At 54.0% G+C, this 17,110-nt stretch overlaps 8 protein-coding genes across 8 annotated transcripts; 3 read left to right on the top strand and 5 right to left on the bottom strand.

The window, feature by feature from the left end:
- Positions 1–218: 218 nt before the first annotated feature.
- Positions 219–1,286, bottom strand: SNOG_07512 (hypothetical protein; the record flags this gene model as incomplete). The annotated part of the gene is made up of 1 exon (XM_001797794.1): positions 219–1,286. One exon carries the CDS (start codon positions 1,284–1,286, stop codon positions 219–221), a length of 1,068 nt encoding a protein of 355 aa, XP_001797846.1.
- A 544-nt stretch (positions 1,287–1,830) lies between these two features.
- SNOG_07513 (hypothetical protein) lies at positions 1,831–2,822 on the bottom strand. Its single transcript, XM_001797795.1, has 3 exons — positions 2,771–2,822; positions 2,432–2,607; positions 1,831–2,381 (listed from the first exon to the last, which is right to left on the bottom strand). Exons 1-3 carry the CDS (start codon positions 2,789–2,791, stop codon positions 2,117–2,119), a joined length of 462 nt encoding a protein of 153 aa, XP_001797847.1. The 5' UTR covers positions 2,792–2,822; the 3' UTR covers positions 1,831–2,116.
- Positions 2,823–3,956: 1,134 nt separating this feature from the next.
- SNOG_07514 (hypothetical protein) lies at positions 3,957–4,286 on the top strand (the record flags this gene model as incomplete). Its single annotated transcript, XM_001797796.1, has 1 exon — positions 3,957–4,286. One exon carries the CDS (start codon positions 3,957–3,959, stop codon positions 4,284–4,286), a length of 330 nt encoding a protein of 109 aa, XP_001797848.1.
- Positions 4,287–4,773: 487 nt separating this feature from the next.
- On the bottom strand, positions 4,774–6,548 carry SNOG_07515 (hypothetical protein). The gene is made up of 5 exons (XM_001797797.1): positions 6,367–6,548; positions 6,192–6,252; positions 5,487–6,142; positions 5,090–5,437; positions 4,774–5,038 (listed from the first exon to the last, which is right to left on the bottom strand). Exons 3-5 carry the CDS (start codon positions 5,748–5,750, stop codon positions 4,937–4,939), a joined length of 714 nt encoding a protein of 237 aa, XP_001797849.1. The 5' UTR covers positions 5,751–6,142; positions 6,192–6,252; positions 6,367–6,548; the 3' UTR covers positions 4,774–4,936.
- A 587-nt stretch (positions 6,549–7,135) lies between these two features.
- On the top strand, positions 7,136–9,242 carry SNOG_07516 (hypothetical protein; the record flags this gene model as incomplete). The annotated part of the gene is made up of 3 exons (XM_001797798.1): positions 7,136–7,231; positions 7,321–9,208; positions 9,232–9,242. 3 exons carry the CDS (start codon positions 7,136–7,138, stop codon positions 9,240–9,242), a joined length of 1,995 nt encoding a protein of 664 aa, XP_001797850.1.
- Positions 9,243–9,620: 378 nt separating this feature from the next.
- Positions 9,621–10,562, bottom strand: SNOG_07517 (hypothetical protein; the record flags this gene model as incomplete). Its single annotated transcript, XM_001797799.1, has 3 exons — positions 9,621–9,819; positions 9,872–10,313; positions 10,367–10,562. The coding sequence occupies 3 exons, from the start codon at positions 10,560–10,562 to the stop codon at positions 9,621–9,623; spliced, it is 837 nt and encodes a 278-aa protein (XP_001797851.1).
- A 1,256-nt stretch (positions 10,563–11,818) lies between these two features.
- Positions 11,819–12,939, top strand: SNOG_07518 (hypothetical protein; the record flags this gene model as incomplete). Its single annotated transcript, XM_001797800.1, has 2 exons — positions 11,819–12,004; positions 12,052–12,939. 2 exons carry the CDS (start codon positions 11,819–11,821, stop codon positions 12,937–12,939), a joined length of 1,074 nt encoding a protein of 357 aa, XP_001797852.1.
- A 210-nt stretch (positions 12,940–13,149) lies between these two features.
- Positions 13,150–17,025, bottom strand: SNOG_07519 (hypothetical protein; the record flags this gene model as incomplete). The annotated part of the gene is made up of 2 exons (XM_001797801.1): positions 13,150–15,170; positions 15,222–17,025. 2 exons carry the CDS (start codon positions 17,023–17,025, stop codon positions 13,150–13,152), a joined length of 3,825 nt encoding a protein of 1,274 aa, XP_001797853.1.
- Positions 17,026–17,110: the final 85 nt, after the last annotated feature.

Here is a 17,110-nt window from a genome sequence, read left to right on the forward strand (position 1 = left end):
AATCCAGGTAGCCAAATCGTGCCGTGTCGAATTTCAGTGCAAGAAAGTAAGAGCAGCACTCATAATCGAGAAAACCATATGAACCACCAACGCACTAGCGCACACGTGAATTGCCAGCCACGATATCCGTTTACCACGTCCGTGACCTCAATCATGTATTCATTCAATTATCTCACTTCACTTCTACAAACTTCCAGCGCTTACCGCAGCCCACGAATCTACTCAAATATCCCCTTCTCAAACACGACCTCATACTGCTCATCGACCACCTCACCCTCGCCCTCATTTCCCCCACTCCATATCTTCTTCGCGCCCATCTTGCATATCTGCACTCTATCTATCCTCACTTCCTCAGCCCAGGTAAAGTCCTTGTACTTGTCGATCAAATCCCGGGCATCGAAGCGCATCCGGTCTTTTGCATCGGGACCGTGGCCTTCACTCCTTGACGGATCGTCTTCGCCAGAATCCGCCGCCGAACCATCGTGGTGATGTGGAGAAATTTTATGCTCAATGTGCTTCAGTGTCTCTTTCACATGGCTTTTGCGTCCTCGGCGTGCGCTGGACTTGGCGTAGATGGTGTTAATGATGGTAGCGTGGAGTTTCAAGGGCCGGGAGTCTTCGATCATGAAGCCGTTGTTTATAAACTCTTTCCGCAGTAACTTTGCGAATGGGACCAGTCTCTGATGTGAGTCTGTTGGGGTCGCGTAAAGTATGCTTGTGTTTTGCGGCGACTGCATGGGTGTTAGTGCTTCTAAGTTGATGGTCAACGAGTCTGTGTCGGGCATGGCGGCTGCGTTGAGGTTCTCGGATATCGCGCCGTCTTCGGCAGCTTGTTCTGCGACTTTCCGCTGTGTGAGGTCTCGCAGGATTCTGTGCAGATGAAGCTCTTGTAGGAACTGCTTCGCTTCTTCTAATTGAGCATTGTCGAAGCTCATAACACCCAGTGTAAGATGCAGAGTACCGGGTGGTCGCACTGCTTTTGCTGGAACTAAGGGGTCTCTTTCGAGATCGCCCTTGAGAGTCTGCAACCCACTCTGAAGTTGATGTCTATTGGCATCTGTGACCAGAGGTAAACATAGGAAGTGGGTTAATCGCGGCCTCTTTGAAGCTCCTTTGCTGTTGCCAAGCTTCTTGCTCCCTTTCTGGTCATGGCCTATTGCTATCGGCGAAGGCGAAGCATTTGTAGTGGAAGTGCCTTGCAGCGAAGTTCGAATCTCCGTGTTATCACGCAGCTTCTCGCCATCTACGAAGTCGTTGTACTCGCCATTCGCCTTCTTCTTGCCCATGATCGACGATGTGGCGTGGGATCGGGCCGAAGATAAGTGGGTCGCTCGTTGTGCAAGTGGAGTGGTAAAGTCTTTGTTGATGATGTGCGAGGGATGCAGACGGTCGTGCAAGCAACGGGAATTGAGACTCGTGACCGTTGTTAAGATAACTGCGTGATGGACGATTGGTGTAAGCGCGGCTCGACGCGTCGGGACAAGCATGCAAGCCACAAGCGAAGACGTTGGGCGAGTCAAGGTGCAGCAGTGGCTGGTGCTTGGAAAGATGGTGTACGAGTGTTTGGGTAGATATTAGCAGTGGCGGCGCATCAAATGACAGTGCTTGTTAATGCCAGTTGCGTGCCAACAAATGCTGCAACTGCGTTTAGGCTAGTGAATGACGTCGCCCCTTGTAGTGGGGATGTTTCTGACAGGGCGCCGTCCCAATCGCTTCACATACTCCCGGGCCCAAGATCATCGTGTAGGGCTGAAGAACATTCCATGGCACGAGACAGCGGTGGGGTAGTTCATGCTTTTGTGATACGCTCAAAAAAGTCTATTCAAAACTGGAGGAGAAGTGAGGCATGTTCTAGGCTGGCTATGGAATCCGTCCCCGCAAATCATGACGGTATTCTTACGAATGTCCCTAGAGAACAGAGGCGGTGTCATAGACGAAGGAAACTCGTGACTCGCTGGGCGGCAAGATGCGGTCGCTGCGCAGGACGCCGTGTCGCATGCCGCTCCCCTTGACGGCGTGCGTGCTCGCGCGTGCTGCCGGAACCCACACCGTCGGCCAGCGCTCATGACGTATGGGCCGTCGCATACCGATAGGGCCCTTGTGCGCGGTGGGCGGCTTATGGCGTGTCCTTGTAGAACTCCTTGAGCACGTCCTTGACCTCAGTGAACTCCTCCTTGGCCTGCTTGATGATGATGGCAAGCTTCTCTTTGGCCTCCTTCTCGGTGATGTCCTCTGTGCCTGCGTCATCCTTGAGGGAGCCGTAGTGCTGGATCTTCTCGCACGAGTCCTTGACTTTGGTGAGGCCGAGCGTGGCGGAGGAGCCCTTGAGGAAGTGGCCGAGCTCGCTCAGCGTCTTGAGGTAGTCTTCCTCTTCCTTCTCACTGGGCCGTGTCAGCAGGGTCGCATGCGGGGGGCGAATGAATGCACTCACAGGCTTGTGTCCATCTTGGCAAATGTGCTGTCTGCCTGGCCAAAGAAGTCGAAGACGATGCTTTTGCTGAATTCGCGGTCGACCTCGTCCTCGTCCATCTCGAGGATCTGCTCAAACGTCGCAGGGTCGATGGTGTCCTCCGCACCGGGGATCGACATGATGCCCTCGACGCCGTTCTGTCGCGATACGTTAGTTTAGGGTAAGGTGCGTAGGCGCGCAATGATGCTGGTGTGTCTGAAGGAATAGGATGCACATGGGCGGCTTGCGACACCCGTGGACGTCGTGGAGAGACCCAGAAGGCGCGATGCGAGCCCGCGAGTGGAGGAGGGGCACACAAACCTTGTCGTCGCTAACCGACATGGCTTAGAAACAGCACTGCAAGCTGGAACAACACAATAGCTCTGCGCGCTGAGACACAGGCGACACCCTTCGTATGCTCGGTGTCGCAAGGACGCAGACCAAGTTGAGCACGACCGGTTATTTTCGCGCGCCTAGGTTGTCCGAGTAAGTTTCCGGCCGGGTCCTGCACTTCACTGATGCGCTCAATTTGGTTAGATTATGACGAAAGGGCCGGCCCGCCGAGATGTGAGAGCCGTTGACGTGTCGAGGCTGTCCTGAAACAGAAAGATGGTTGTCGAACGCAGATGCAGATGGGATGGCTGACCTGTGGTTATGTTTCGTTTGTCTGCTGCTAAGCAATATGTTAGCTCCCCACGGCTCGCGTCAAGCCTGCAGAATCCTCGGAGTCAGTTGCCGAATTTCTTGCGGCGGCAGCTAATCCACTCACGGCAAAATGGTACGATGGAGACTGGGTAATGGCGACGTCTGATGGGAATAGAGTACGAGTGCTGGGGCTGCGACGCTCACGGGAGGAGAATCGCTCAAATGTGCTGTGCTGTTGTGGTCTAAGAAGCAGAGCGGGCGGTTGTTTGCATCACTGCGGAAGAGGGGCACGCGGCGACGAGCCAGAGAATAAGGCTGACTATATGTGGGTGGATACCTCGACGTCAATCGACAGCCATCACTCGCTGTTGATCATCCCTCCCCGAAGCCGCTGCTGGACCTCCCACCGCCGGCTGACAGGCGACGGCCACCATGACCACGACCCCTCGCACCTTGAGCAGTCCGGCCAAAGGCAACACCCAGTGACATGTGGAGTCATGTCTGACCTGGCGTCTTGCCCGCGCCGTGGTTACCTCTGCGGCTGGTGAACCTAGCTTCGTGGACCCTTTTGGGTGCGTGCTGGAAGATTGTCCCTCGTAATGCTTTGTTCTGCCAACAGAACGTGCAGGAATGCGTGGAATGAAGACGGGCACCGCACGCCAAGCGGGTCTAGAAGCGTTCGAAAATGGTGATTTTCGCTGTTCAAAGGTCAAGGAGGGATGTTAGACGACGCATTTATGGGGGTTGCTTTTGGATGATGACGCTACGTCATTCTTAGCAGCCGCACCATCGTCATCTTGCAGGGTAAAAGTACCCTGCGTCACCAGGGCCGTCCAACGCCGCTAGCACATTCGCGGTCAACATGAAGCCTCAAATTGTCCTCACTCAACAGCTTCCAGCCACCCGCGAGACGAACACCAAGCAGCAGACATATCTTGTCCATGTCTGCCGTTCGACACAGGGTGCAAACAGCATCCCTCCGGGCGTAGGCGGCAGGCATCTTCCCACCATCGCTCGCTTTTTCGGACGTAAAACCTGCAACATGCAGCACAAGCGGGTGAATAGCGTTCATCCGGCCTCCTCCGACCAACAGGCTATCAATGCCCTCCCGCAGTCGACATGGGTGCATGCTAGGACTTCTTGCCTGAGGCAGTTGGGATCGACGTCCGTGATCCAAACTGCAGGGTCGTAGAAGGCCCGTGAATCGCAGCAATTGTGTGCCCTCGGTCTGAAGCCTCTGCAGCTGTAGTCGTACCCGGAAATGTGGTTACCACTGTCACGAGCAGCATGCCAAGGATATGACACTGACAAACACTAGATCGCACGATCAGTTTTCTTACGCAAGTATTACGTTCTTACGCTGATTTCCCTCGCAGTCAGAGTCAAGTCCATGTACAGAAACCTCAACGATCTCAGCACTCAGTTGCTTTTAAAACAAGGGTCACGCCATCGACCGCTTGATTAGCATGTAGTGTAGTAGACTACGTGCTATATCTGTGTAGGAAGTGATCTGCTCAGCATGAATCGTTAACTTTTCGTTTTATGACTGTCGCGATGTGGGGTGTGGAGATCGTGCAGCTTGTAACAAGGGTCGAAACACTTCACGAGAACCAGGAGGACGTTGCCGAACCTGGTTGCAGTGCCGAGAGCCGAACGTGGGCTGCGCGATCGACTAAAACTTTTGGGAGTGCCGTAGCGCCAGACTTTATTATGTTCGCGTCGACTAGGTTTGTAATGCAATCTAGCCTCCGTTGTAATATAGTACAGTCTACTGCTATGCTGTGTCGTGCTGATTTCATTTCAATCGTCGGGGAAGAGAAAGTCAACGCCAGTACCAATAGCCTAGCCCTTGACCTTGTAGATGGCCTCGGCGAGACGACCAACGTTCTCGCTGGTGATGCCGGCAACGGAGATACGGCCGTCCTTGGTGGCGTAGACAGAGTGCTGATGAGTAAGTTAGTGAGATGAAAAGTACACGGTTTTCCTGTCACTTACCTCCTTAGCCAGAGCATCCATCTGCTCAGGCTTGAGTCCAGTGTACGCGAACATGCCAATCTGCGAGGTGATGTGGCTCCAGTCATGCTTGCTGCCGAGCTTCTCGAGGTTCTCCTTCAGCAGAGCACGCATGGTGATGATGCGGTCAGCCATGCCCTTGACCTCACCAAGCCACTGCTTGTTCAATGAGGGGTCGTTGAGGATCTCAGAAGCGATGCGGGCGCCGTGTACAGGAGGGTTGGAGTATAGTGGGCGCACAAGGATCTTGATCTGAGAGTCGACACGCTTCTTCTCATCCGCTGATTCGCAGACGACGGAGAAGGCACCAACACGCTCTCCGTAGAGACCCTGAAACGTTCGTCAGTGAGAACAACACTTTGAGCGAGGCTATGCTTACCATGTTCTTGGCGAAGGACTGGCACAGGACAGGGTAAAGACCCTCCTTAATGAAGTGACGGAGCGCAAAGGCATCCTTGTTGGTGTCGCCACTGGCAAAGCCCTGGTAGGCCATGTCGAAGAAGGGAAAGTGGTCGCCTGCCTTTACAGCATCGGCAATCTTGACCCACTGGTCCTCAGTAGGGTCGACACCGGTTGGGTTGTGAGCGCAGGCGTGGAGCAGGATAATGCTGCCCTTGGGCATGGCCTTGATGTCTGCAACCATTCCATCGAAGTCGAGGCCGATGGTATCCTTGTTGTAGTACCTGTACTTCTCGACCTTCAGGCCAGAGTCCTTGAAGACGGCATTGTGGTTGGCCCACGAGGGAGTGGGGATGTAGATGGCCTTCGCGCCGGGGTAGTGACGCTCGAGGAAGGCACCGCCAATGCGGAGGGCACCGGTGCCGGAGATGGTCTGGGTGACGGCGATGCGGTCTTCGCTGAGAGGAGCAGAGTCGGCGCCATATGCGAGCTTAAGGGCAGCCTTGGTGAAGTTGGGGACACCGGTGATGCCAGCGTACTCCTTGTCGAGGTTCGCTTCGATGATCTTCTTCTCGGCTTGCTTGACTGAAGGGAGCACATAGGGCTTGCCCTTGTCATCGCGGTACGCACCAACACCTGTACGAGTCAATTGGCGTCTCTCAAGCTGGACATGTCATCTACAAACCCAGGTTGATCTTCTTGGGGTTGCTGTCGGCCTTGAAGGCTTCGGTAATACCCAGAATGGCCTATGCGGGGTGGCGGTGAGCAAGAGTCAGTGTGGAGTCTCGACGGTATACATACATCCTAAGCGGTAATTAGTATATTGTGTGAGTTATGGACAGCGCAATGCCCTGTTGCACTCACCGGAGGTCCCTGAGCGATCTGCGACCATACTGAGACAGCTCGGACGCTGCCCTTGACGGAGATGTGCTTGGTGGCTGCTTGACGCAGTGCGGTTCTTGAGGCGAGCATGGCGAATGTGTGTGCAAAGGAGATGGTCAATTGCGGAGGAGGGTGGAGGAATGATGGAGACAGAGCTTGGTCGATCAAAGTGGAAGCTGCCTAGGTGGTCTGAGTATAAATTGTCCCAGAGTAGCCAATGAAGCCAGTGGCTGTTTGTACGACTCCAGTGGCCCGGGACTCGAGAGCTTGACTGCGTGGCACGTGCACCATGGGGAAGCTAGTCTATGTAGCCTAGCATCATCGGGAGGTAGTCACGCTGCTTCACAACGAAGTCTGCGTGCTATAGATGAGCTGACGGTATCCGGACTGCATACTACTCATGAAAAGATAGATTGCGCGATGTTTTGAATGTCTACAGCCCATGCTGTCGAAATATAGAAGAATGTTGCGAATCACTGCTACTTCCGCTTAATTCCGCTGTCACCAAAAAAAGTCGACCAGACTTTGATACACTGCAAACGTCACCCACGTGCACGCAACCCTTGTTTAGCCGAGTACATCTGGAAGAGTGCTGCGGTCAGTGCAGGCAAAGTGTCATCTACTACAGTATGCGACCTGCGTTTCGCCGGGCAAAGACGCTACTTGATCACGATGTTCATGCATTTTCAGTACCTGCCTTTCTCTGTCCTGCGCTCCTCAGGCCACCGGTAGCCATACCTCACCGCCATGCGCCAACCCCCAAGCGCTCGAAGAAATTCTCAACCCTCGGTCGAGCGCGACAACACGCCACAGCTGCCATCCCTCCAGCCGACGCTACTGAAAGTCAGCCCACAGACACACCACAAGATAATGCACCAATAAGTGGAAGATCGCTCCCACGGGCTTGTCCAGGATGCGGTGCGCCTAGTCAGGTCTTCGACAAGAATGAGGCTGGGTTCTATAATGTGGACAGGAAAGTGGTACAGGAGTACCTGGGATGGAACTCAGACAGAAAACAAGAAGCCAGTGAAGAGGACGCTGTGTATGCAAAAGCGCTAGAAAGCTTAGACTCTACTGTACTGCGAGAACTTGGCGTGTCGAAAGAGGAACTCGGCGCGTCAAGAAATGGTGTCGACACAACGAGTCTGGAAGATGAGCAGTCAGCGACACCGGTATGCGACCGCTGCCACAATCTGATCCACCACCGGGTCGGATCACCCATACACCACCCCACTGTCGAAGCGATTCAGCAGACCATCTTTGAGTCTCCGCATCGACTGAATCACATCTACCATGTCGTCGACGCCGCAGATTTCCCGCTATCTCTCGTCCCTCGTCTCCAGTCGTCTCTACGAATACCGAAGCTGCGAACGCAGAACCGGCGAGCGAAACACAAGGGTTGGGTAGCCAACGATAGGATCGCAGAGATCAGCTTCATCGTCACAAGAGCAGATCTGCTAGCACCCAAGAAGGAGCAAGTGGATGCGCTGATGCCCTACATCAAAGACGTACTTCGTGATGCCCTAGGCAGAGAAAACAAGTTGGCGCGTCTGGGCAATGTCCGTCTTGTCAGCGCCAAACGAGGTTGGTGGACGAAGCAGATCAAGGAGGACATCTGGGAGCGCGGCGGTGCGGGCTGGATGGTCGGCAAAGTCAACGTTGGAAAGTCCAATCTTTTTGAAGCAGTCTTCCCCAAGGGTAGAGGCGCCGACTTTCAGGAGATTCGCAAGATCCGTACCGCGGCTGAGCGTGAGGAGATGCTCAGCAGCGCGAAATCACTCGAGGACCTCACCCGGGTCCAGCGAGAACTCGCTGAAGAAGACGCCGAGACTGAACGTCTCGCAAAGCAACGCCAAGAACATACCCATCAACCGCCTGAAGAAGATGATATCGAAGACTACAACGACGATCCGGACGCTCTCCTTCCTCCAGCACAACCGTTCACGCTGTATCCTGTTCTCCCCGTCGCCTCCTCTCTCCCAGGCACCACCGCTTCTCCCATCCGTATCCCCTTCGGCCGCAACAAAGGCGAACTCATCGACCTCCCCGGCCTCGCGCGCACATCTCCCGGTCTCGAAACCTTTGTCCAACCCGCCTCCCACGACGACCTCGTTATGGAAAACCGCATCACCGCCCAAAGACACACCCTCAAGCCCGGTCAATCCCTCATCCTCGGCGGCGGTCTCCTCCGCCTTACGCCCGTCACTGAAGACCTCGTCTTCCTCATCCACCCCTTCGTCCCCATCCACGCACACGTTACCCGCACCGAAAAAGCCCGCGACTTCCAGCACCAAACCTCCGACCGCCAACTGCAAGTGCCCCCCATCCTTGCCCCCAACGTCGGCGACAAGATGCAGTCCGCAGGTACATTCCAGCTCAAATGGGACGTCACCAAACAGCTCGCCGGGCCCGTGACATCCTCCGTCGCCGGCAAAATGAAGCCCGAAAACCTCCCCTTCCGCATCTGGAGCACAGACATCCTCGTCGAGGGCGTCGGCTGGCTCGAAGTCAGCTGCCAGACGCGTCGCCCGCAGGGCTGGAAAGCACCCGGTATGGTCAAAAAAGACCCGAACGCTTTGCAGAAGCAGAAGCAGGCGCAGCAAGCAGCCGAGGCGGCGCGCAAGACGCGCAAGTTCGCGGCGATTGCGCGGGCGGAGGAGGAGGGGAGACACGTGGATGAGGTGCTGGAAGAGGAATTTGGCGACGAGGATTGGAATGCAAGCGGTGATCAGATGGCCGAGTGGGAAGACGATTATCCTGAGATCGAGGTGTTCAGTCCGCTAGGCAAGTTTGTGGGTGCGAGGCGCCCGATGTGTGCGAGTACGGTTAGTGGGCCGAAGCAGATCAGCAGTAGGGAGAGGAAGGTCAGACCGCGGCGGAGTATGGTCAGTGTAAAGCGACAGCGGAAGCCTTGTGGTGCATCGTAGATGGAATACGTTGTGTAAACAAACATGTAACATTAGGGACCTTTGTATATATGGTTGTGTCAAACCCTACCAGCCAATATCGGATTTTTCGCATTTGAACATAGTTGTACAACATGACGCCGTTATGCGTTTCATTCCCCATATCTTTGGTCGCCCGCCTGGACACGTATGATGCGCAGTAAAAGTAAGTCCCAACGCCGTTTCGCCTGAATCGCCATGAATGCTCCAGATGTCCCCTGAGTTGTCCCTCGAGGTTGCTTCGTCGTTGCCCATGGGCTTCCAGCTCACGGTGCTGACGCGGGGCTCTATGCCCTCTCCAAAGCGTCGAAAAACGGCTGGTGTTCCTTCGCGCAGTCGCGACCGTCCTTGTCGCAGCCGGGGAAGTTTGCGACGAGATCGCCTTGCTTGTGTATGCCGTTCTCAGGGGCTGCGGGGCCGTTGGCGTACGAGTTGATGAGGTTCTGCGGGACCATCGCGAGTTTGGCGAGGATGGTACCATGCCATCTATTGGTTGTTAGTCACTCATGCCTACAGTCTTAGAGCGTCTGACACGTACTGCACGATATGCTCCAGCGCATGGAACTCGGCCTTCTGGAAGTTGTAGCTCCGGTAGATGGGGTCAAACCAGACGTCTAAAAAGTACTTGGCCCACTCCCCATTCCTGACGATGAAGCTGTTCGGCGCCAGGCCGTCTTTATCTTGAGCGATGACAAGATCTATGCGGTCGCCCTTGAGATTGCCGAATGTTTTGATCACACTGTCTGGTGGCACGACAGGCGCATTCGTGATCATGGTGGACTCGAGCTTCGCGGGGGTGAGAAGAGACGTGTGGATTGGGATGGTGGGGTTCGTGATGATGGCATTGTGGTCCAGGTACCAGAAGAAAGTCGAACCTGGGTGGATGGTCATGGCATGGCGCATGGCGGGGACGCGTGCCCATGTGAGAGGTGAGTTGCCGAGGGGGTATTGGTCGTTGTAGGGGAAGAAGGTCTTGTAGCCTGTGTATTGTCAATCACGTGTCCTCCAGTGTGAGTAGAGATTGTAGCCATACCGTGCCTCTTAGCATACCCCTCGCGGTTTTGCTTGATCTTCGCTACCCATTCTGGATTCGCCTTGGGGTCCAGTACTGTGACTATCACCACTGGCGCTCCACTTCCAATAGCAACCTTCGGTAGGTTTGGTGCATTCGAGTCGCTGCTGCCGCCCAGCTTTCCCAGTAACCAGTACACGGAGAGGAATCCTAACATGGCTACTATTACCACCCGCAGCTTGTCTCGTCGCAACAGATTCTTCAGCGCCGGGGGCAATCGTAGGCCGCTCTGTTGCCGTGCAGCATATGGCGGTGGCCGCGACGTCTTTCGTGGGGGCATCGCGAAATGCATTGTGGTGGTGCGAGTGGGAGCGGCCAGGGAGAGGCCACTTTTAGATATCGGCGGCGGTGGAAACGAGGGATGGCAGTTGGAGCACAATTGAGAGCACAAGCGGCGCACTACTTGTGCATGCTGAATCTGGTGTGCGACTAGGATACAGGGTGGAAGGAAACGTTCAACGCTGCTGGGTCTACACAACGGCAAGAGGATATTGTGGAAAAGGGAACAAAGTTCACTCCCGTCGCGATTCGACATGGACGGCTTGTCAGTCTTGGCAAGTGCCGGACCCTTGCTTTCCCACCTTAGCGTCCACGGGTGCCTCGCCTCGCTCATCACGGCGTTTGGTTCGCCATAATCTTCAATACGTCCTTTTCCTTACCTCTCTACACTCTTCTCGACCCAATGGCCTCCTCGCATTCTACGAACGGCCTTTTCGCCCGTGCAGCGGAGCATCAACCTCGGCACCATGAGATATGCTAGCCCCGACAGCCTTGCGATAACTAAATCACGACCTTTTGTAAACCTATCATGTCACAATAATCTTCAAATCTCCAAAGATATGTTCGAGCTTGCATTCCATGCCATGGTCGCTCTCTCACAGTGCTTCGAACTTGGATGTTGCGTAAACAAAACGTTTCCTAACTTCACCACTATGACTTACTTCCAGAACACCCACCGTGCAAAAGCACGGGCATCGGAAAAAGCGAATTCGAGCTTTATGGCGAAATTGATATCACAAACTTACTCTGAGCCGTATTCTACCGATCTCCTTCGGTGATAACAAGTCTCCTTCTCAATACCCGCTATCCAAGCCAGGACCCGATTTTAGACCTACTGGATGACGTTTGACGTGGTCACAGCTACATATAATCATCTTACGAAACTTCAACACAACCACAATTCATTCATTCATCTTCATCCAAAATCAGCAAACATGGTTCAAAAAGTACTTCAACTCAAATGTTCGTGCAATTCATATCCGTGGGGTCGGACTGGGCGCGAGTCTCTGGCTGCAACGCTATGCGAGAAGACTCCGGGTACTGATTTTAAGCTCGACGAGAAGAGTCCGTACGCCGAAATGTCAGCCGTGAAGAAACTTTGTTCCTGGTCATCGACTAACCAACAATAGGTGGATGGGGACATACCCTGAGCTTCCGTCATATGTTCTGGAAACTGGTGAAGATCTTCAAGATGTCATCGACAAATACCCAGACGAGCTGCTCGGCAAAACGGTTGCTAGAAAGTTCAACCACACCAAGCTGCCATATCTGCCCAAGGTTTTGTCGATAGCGAAGGCCTTGCCTCTACAATTACATCCTGTACGTCTACTCGCGCATCGAATTGCGCTATGCTCATGCACTACTAGAACAAAGATCTCGCTTCCAAGCTACACCAGAAGAACCCCGATCAGTTCACAGACCCAAACCACAAGCCAGAGATTGCACTGGCGCTTGGCGACTTCGAGGCATTCTGCGGCTTCAAGCCTCTCAAGGACATCGAGCGCACGCTGCAGTTACCACCACTTCAGGCCTTTCTGCCGCAAGTCAAGAAAGCCGAGTTCGATGACCAAACTCTCAAGCACGTTGTCAAATCCATGCTCGAAGCCTCAGACGATGTCGTCCGCAAAACCAACGATGCCCTCATGGCTCTTCCCAAGGAGAAATTTGGCGAGGACTCCTACATCCCAGAAATGATCCCACGTTTAGCGGAGCAGTACGACAAAGCCGACAACGGCACCCTAGTCGCGCTCATCACCATGAATTACCTGCAGCTCAAGGAAGGTGAAAGCATTTACATCCCCGCAGACGGTATCCATGCATATCTCTCCGGAGACATCATCGAATGCATGGCGCGCTCAAACAACGTCCTCAACACGGGATTTTGCCCACGTGCTGATCGCGACTCGGTCGAAATGTTCACGTCGTGCCTCACATTCACGCCACATGACGTCAAGGATTGTATGCTGCCATCGCAGTCGTTTGGCAAGAGCAGCAACGGCAAGTCAAAGCTCTACGCTCCACCGCTCAGCGAGTTTAGCATGTACGCCACCACTTTGGCTGCAGGCGAGTCGGACACGATCAATAAGATTGGAGGGCCGAGTGTCATGATTGTTACAGAGGGTGAGGGAACGCTGAAGGCTGAGGGCAAAGAGCACAAGCTGAGCGCGGGATATATTTTCTTCGTTGGGCAGGGTGTTGAGCTGGAGTTTAGCGCTACGAAGACACTTAAGGCATTCACGGCTTTTGCTGAGTAGTCAAATGAGGGAGGCGGCTTGGTATTCAGATGAGTTACTCGTAATGAAATAGGACGATAGATATGGTATCTGTAACTCGCAATGTCTAGTGATGCCGCAGACTATGTGACCTTTCAACTCGGCCATGATCGATGTTATCTCCAGTACATATGAACGCCCCGCCCCGTAGCGCTAAAAATAGTTAGAAATACTCCAGTTTTACACGTCCTGTCAGTTGGAGGCATTTCCGTTCCCAAAAATGCTTCCCGCAAAGGGCTGAAAGCCAGAAGAAGCGCCCTGCGAACCTTGAGCAGGAGCAACTGCTCCCGAGCCCGAAGCAAGCGGCGACTGAGCAACCGCAATACCTGGACTCTTCGCCTTCGCCTTCCCCTTCCCCTTAGGCGCAGCCCTCACACCTGTCTTCGCCTTCTTCCTCGCCCCCTCCATCTTCTTCCCCTCCCCCGCCCCAAACTTCTGAAACCTCAGCCTCCCCTCGCGCCCAAAAACCCGCTGCGGCGTCTTCAACTTCGCAAACATGCCTTCACCCACTTCGTCTTCCTCAATCTTCAAAACCTTCGCATTCTGGATAATCTCTACAATGCCCGCGTCGTCCTCCAGCTCCTTAGCCTCAAGATGCTGTGCGCGTGACATTTTCTTCGCGTGCTTGAAGATCGCATGTTCGATCGTGTTCTCCAGCACGAGCGTTTCGACCGTGACTTTCTTGTCCTGCCCGATGCGGTGCGCGCGCTTAATGGCTTGGGCCTCGATGCTCGGGCGGTTGATGGGGTTGACGATCAGCACGATGCTGGCGGCGTTGAGATTGAGGCCGAGCGCGCCGCAGGCAACGTCGATGAGGAGCACGCGGACGTCTGGGTCGGAGTTGAAGAGTGCGACGTATTCGGAGCGCGCGACGTTGTTGAGGGTGCGCGCGTAGATGCGGTGGTTGATGTAGAGCATTTCTAGGCACTGGGCGATGTAGAAGGCGGCGTTGTCGCCGTCGTAGAAGATTATGATCTTCTCGGTGGCTTGGTGGGCGACTACTTTGTCGAGGAGGTATGTGAGCTTTGCGGATGTTGTAGCGATGATGCGGGTTTTGAGGAGTGGGGAGTCTGCAGGTAGGTCTGCTTGTTCCTCAGGTAGGGTGAGTTTGCGCTTCTTGGGGCGGGCGGGTGATGCTGCGAGCAATGGTATTTCTACATCCTCTTTCTTCTTTCCTGGAGAGGTTTTGCTTGTAAGCGGTTGGTCGCCGATACATGAAGATGGCACGCCAGCTTTCCGTATCTTCGACTCCGCATCTTTCTTTGCTTTAGCCTCTTTCTCTGCTTCCGCTAGGGCTTCAACCTTTGCCTTCGCCACCTGTCCCACCGCATTGAGGTCTTCTGCAGGATCCTGCGACGATATATTGCTGTCAACGTGGAGTTGACCCTCGCGGAGTTGTGTGATGCCCATCATGGTAGGCTTTGTGGGGTATGCAAGTGCAAAGTTCTCCTCTGAGTCCTTCGGCCAGTCCTCAACAGCCATACCGACTTCGTGCGCCTTGCTCAGGGCGATCCATTCTTCAGATTTCACGAGCCTTGAGATAGCGTGACTGCTCTCCAGAAGCGAATCAACATCCGCCTGGTCGCACTTCTTGTCGTCTTTGTCAAGGTACTTTTCCGTAGTTTCGAGAGTATTGATCACGTCGTCGAGACTGAAACCCGTCCAGGTAAAGTTAGACTGCCTTAAGTTTTGTATAAGACTATAGCGAGCCTTCGCACTGTTCTTGTGGAACAGATAATCGACATCGCTTCGTTCACTCGTAATCGCATTGGCCCTCAAGACCTGAACAAACAGGTTCGCGGTCATCTTATCATACCAGCATGGCTTCAAATATATCACGCGGTGCGTCATAGGCGGTAGAACGATGTCTTTCTCCACGTCTTCTGGCCTTGTCTTGACGACTAAACCCTCAAGAGTGCGAAGAAAGCAAGAGGAGAATCCAGAATAAGTCTTCCTGTACTGCTCCTCGTGTCGATAGATGTACTCGTCCCAGTCAAGCCTTCCCTCGGCGGTGGAATCGCACCATGGGCGTACCATGAGGAAGTTGGAAGCTAGCGAACCCAATGCCTTCGCTGATTTGGCACTATCAACATCGTCGATGTTGAAGGCCTTCCTCTGCTCGATGGCTGACTCTCGGAGGGCGTTTGTATCAGCACCGTCAACTTCGTCCGTGGCCAGCTCGAGCTCGACGCCGACCAGATTCTTTGCAGGTGCTGAAAATTAGTACAAGGTGCGAAAGACCACTGATGGCAAGTCAAACTTACTTCCTGACACCACCCATCGTCTCTCAGCATGGATCTGCTTGGCTACTAGTACCGCATTTGTCGATGAGGATGAAAAGCTGTGCCCTTCATCGATGATGATTCGGAGCCAGTGAAGCTTCATCAAGGGCGACTGGTACGCTTTTCCTGATTCGACACAATTACAATCAGTGAGCCGCGTAGAGCCAATGTATGGGCAATTGCAGATACGGGACACGCCAGTGGCTGCTCGTCGTCCTTGCTTGTCGGTACCATCCGTGATCTCCTTTTCAAACCTGGAGCGAGTAAACAAGACAACATCGAAACGCATGAGCTCGGTAGGTGCGGGCAGCTCGCTAACAAATTTCATGGTGGCGGTATCCTGTTGACGTTGAGCTTTGCTGCTGCGCTTGGACTCATTATCCACCACGAGGACCTTCAGGCCATCCTCAAATACATGCTTCTGTATCTCAGATTGCCATTGGTGAAGCAGATTTCTAGGCACTACAATGATCGTGCTGGAGCAGAGCACCAGCTGGCGCGGTGGAGGCATCGTTGTGTTCCTGTTCATACGTGGCACATCGGACGGGATCTCGTAGAACGGGATATTGTGATCCAAAGCTTCTTTGATATGAGTATACTGGACTTGGTCTTTCCACTCCGCGTGCTCGATGAGGGACCTTGCGGGTATGGAGCGACGTCCGCTCGTTGCAATAACCATATCTATCAAACGTCCGACTCGTGGCCGCACTGGTGGCAAAGTCAAGTAAGCAGCCGGTATCTGGGGATAATGGCCCTTCGTAGTCAGTATGACGGCCAAGCTAATCAACGTCTTGCCCAGCCCCATGGTTTCGGCCAATATACCACCTCGATTAGCCTCATAGTAGCGAGGCTCCAGCAAAGCAGAGCCATCTCTTGCGCCGAAGTAGAACATCTTGCCGTCAGGGGACGTCCGAACCTCAAGCCTAGGATCCAGCTGCAGCTGGGGTGCAGCTTCTCGTTGTAGCATGAGACTGGCCGAGCGCGCTTGGTAAGGGTAAAGTATCGTGCGAAGTCCTGCAAGAGGCTGCTCTCCACACTCTTCATCGAGTGAAGAAGCCGCAGATGCAAGTAGTTCGCGAACAGCTTTCCGAGTGTAGCGGCACTTTATAGACGCTGGATCTGGAGCAGGCGAAGGCAGTTTGTTGAAAAGGTAGTAGAGGCTGAAATTCTCAGCAGTTGCCCAGGGGTCGAAATGGCGGATGTCTGCTTCTCGGCGGTCACCAGCCCAGGCGCCCGGGGACGTGTCGATCCGAAAGAGTAGTTGCCGCAGGGCTGTCTTGAGGCTCTTACTATTGCGATCGATGAAGCGTCGATTCCAATCTTCCGGCAATAGGTAAACGCGCAGAATGCTGTGTAGAGATTGCGTACCATGGCTAGGATGATGCAAGAAGAGCCGGATCCAACGTGCATCAAGTAGCCTGGAAGCCTCATTGCCAATGATAGACTTTACCTCGTCTGGTAGGCCGATCATTTCTGCCCAAGAGCGCTCAAGATTCGGGCTACTCTTGCTCGGAATAGCATCGTTGAAGAAGAGACAACCCAAAGCAATGTAATGATCAAGACCAGCCAGGTTGCTTGTGGTGGAAGATGAGGCTCCGGAGGGTGGCGATGTCAACTGTCCTGCACCCGATTTATCTTGTACATCAGATGAAGTGAGGTTGATGTGGTTGTTTTCGAGGTCGCTCTTCTGCTTTCTATCGACTACGAGAGAGCGCATTGGTTCAGCAGCACGACGGGTGCCCGCTGCGGTCGCCCATGGCCTAGACGGTTCCAAGATGGCACTCATAGTCGGAATGATGACATTGAGCATAGAGCGCAATGTTTCAGCATGCAGCCAGAATGGTGATATAGAGAGATTGTGAGCGACAAGA

This window comes from Parastagonospora nodorum, assembly GCF_000146915.1.
Source record: "Parastagonospora nodorum SN15 chromosome Unknown scaffold_11, whole genome shotgun sequence".
Classification (NCBI taxonomy): domain Eukaryota; kingdom Fungi; phylum Ascomycota; class Dothideomycetes; order Pleosporales; family Phaeosphaeriaceae; genus Parastagonospora; species Parastagonospora nodorum.

What these genes read in the sequence shown, in the direction of transcription:
- SNOG_07513 (XM_001797795.1), bottom strand. Translation starts at nt 2,791, where the DNA reads ATGTCGGTTAGCGACGACAAG. An exon ending in TGTCGGTTAGCGACGACAAG is followed by an intron (nt 2,608 to 2,770) that starts GTTTGTGTGCCC and finishes GTATCGCGACAG; the next exon opens with AACGGCGTCGAGGGCATCAT. An exon ending in GCCAAGATGGACACAAGCCT is followed by an intron (nt 2,382 to 2,431) that starts GTGAGTGCATTC and finishes GACACGGCCCAG; the next exon opens with TGAGAAGGAAGAGGAAGACT.
- SNOG_07515 (XM_001797797.1), bottom strand. Translation starts at nt 5,750, where the DNA reads ATGGTTGCAGACATCAAGGCCATGCCCAAGGGCAGCATTATCCTGCTC. An exon ending in AGTCCTTCGCCAAGAACATG is followed by an intron (nt 5,438 to 5,486) that starts GTAAGCATAGCC and finishes CGAACGTTTCAG; the next exon opens with GGTCTCTACGGAGAGCGTGT. An exon ending in TGGATGCTCTGGCTAAGGAG is followed by an intron (nt 5,039 to 5,089) that starts GTAAGTGACAGG and finishes CTTACTCATCAG; the next exon opens with CACTCTGTCTACGCCACCAA.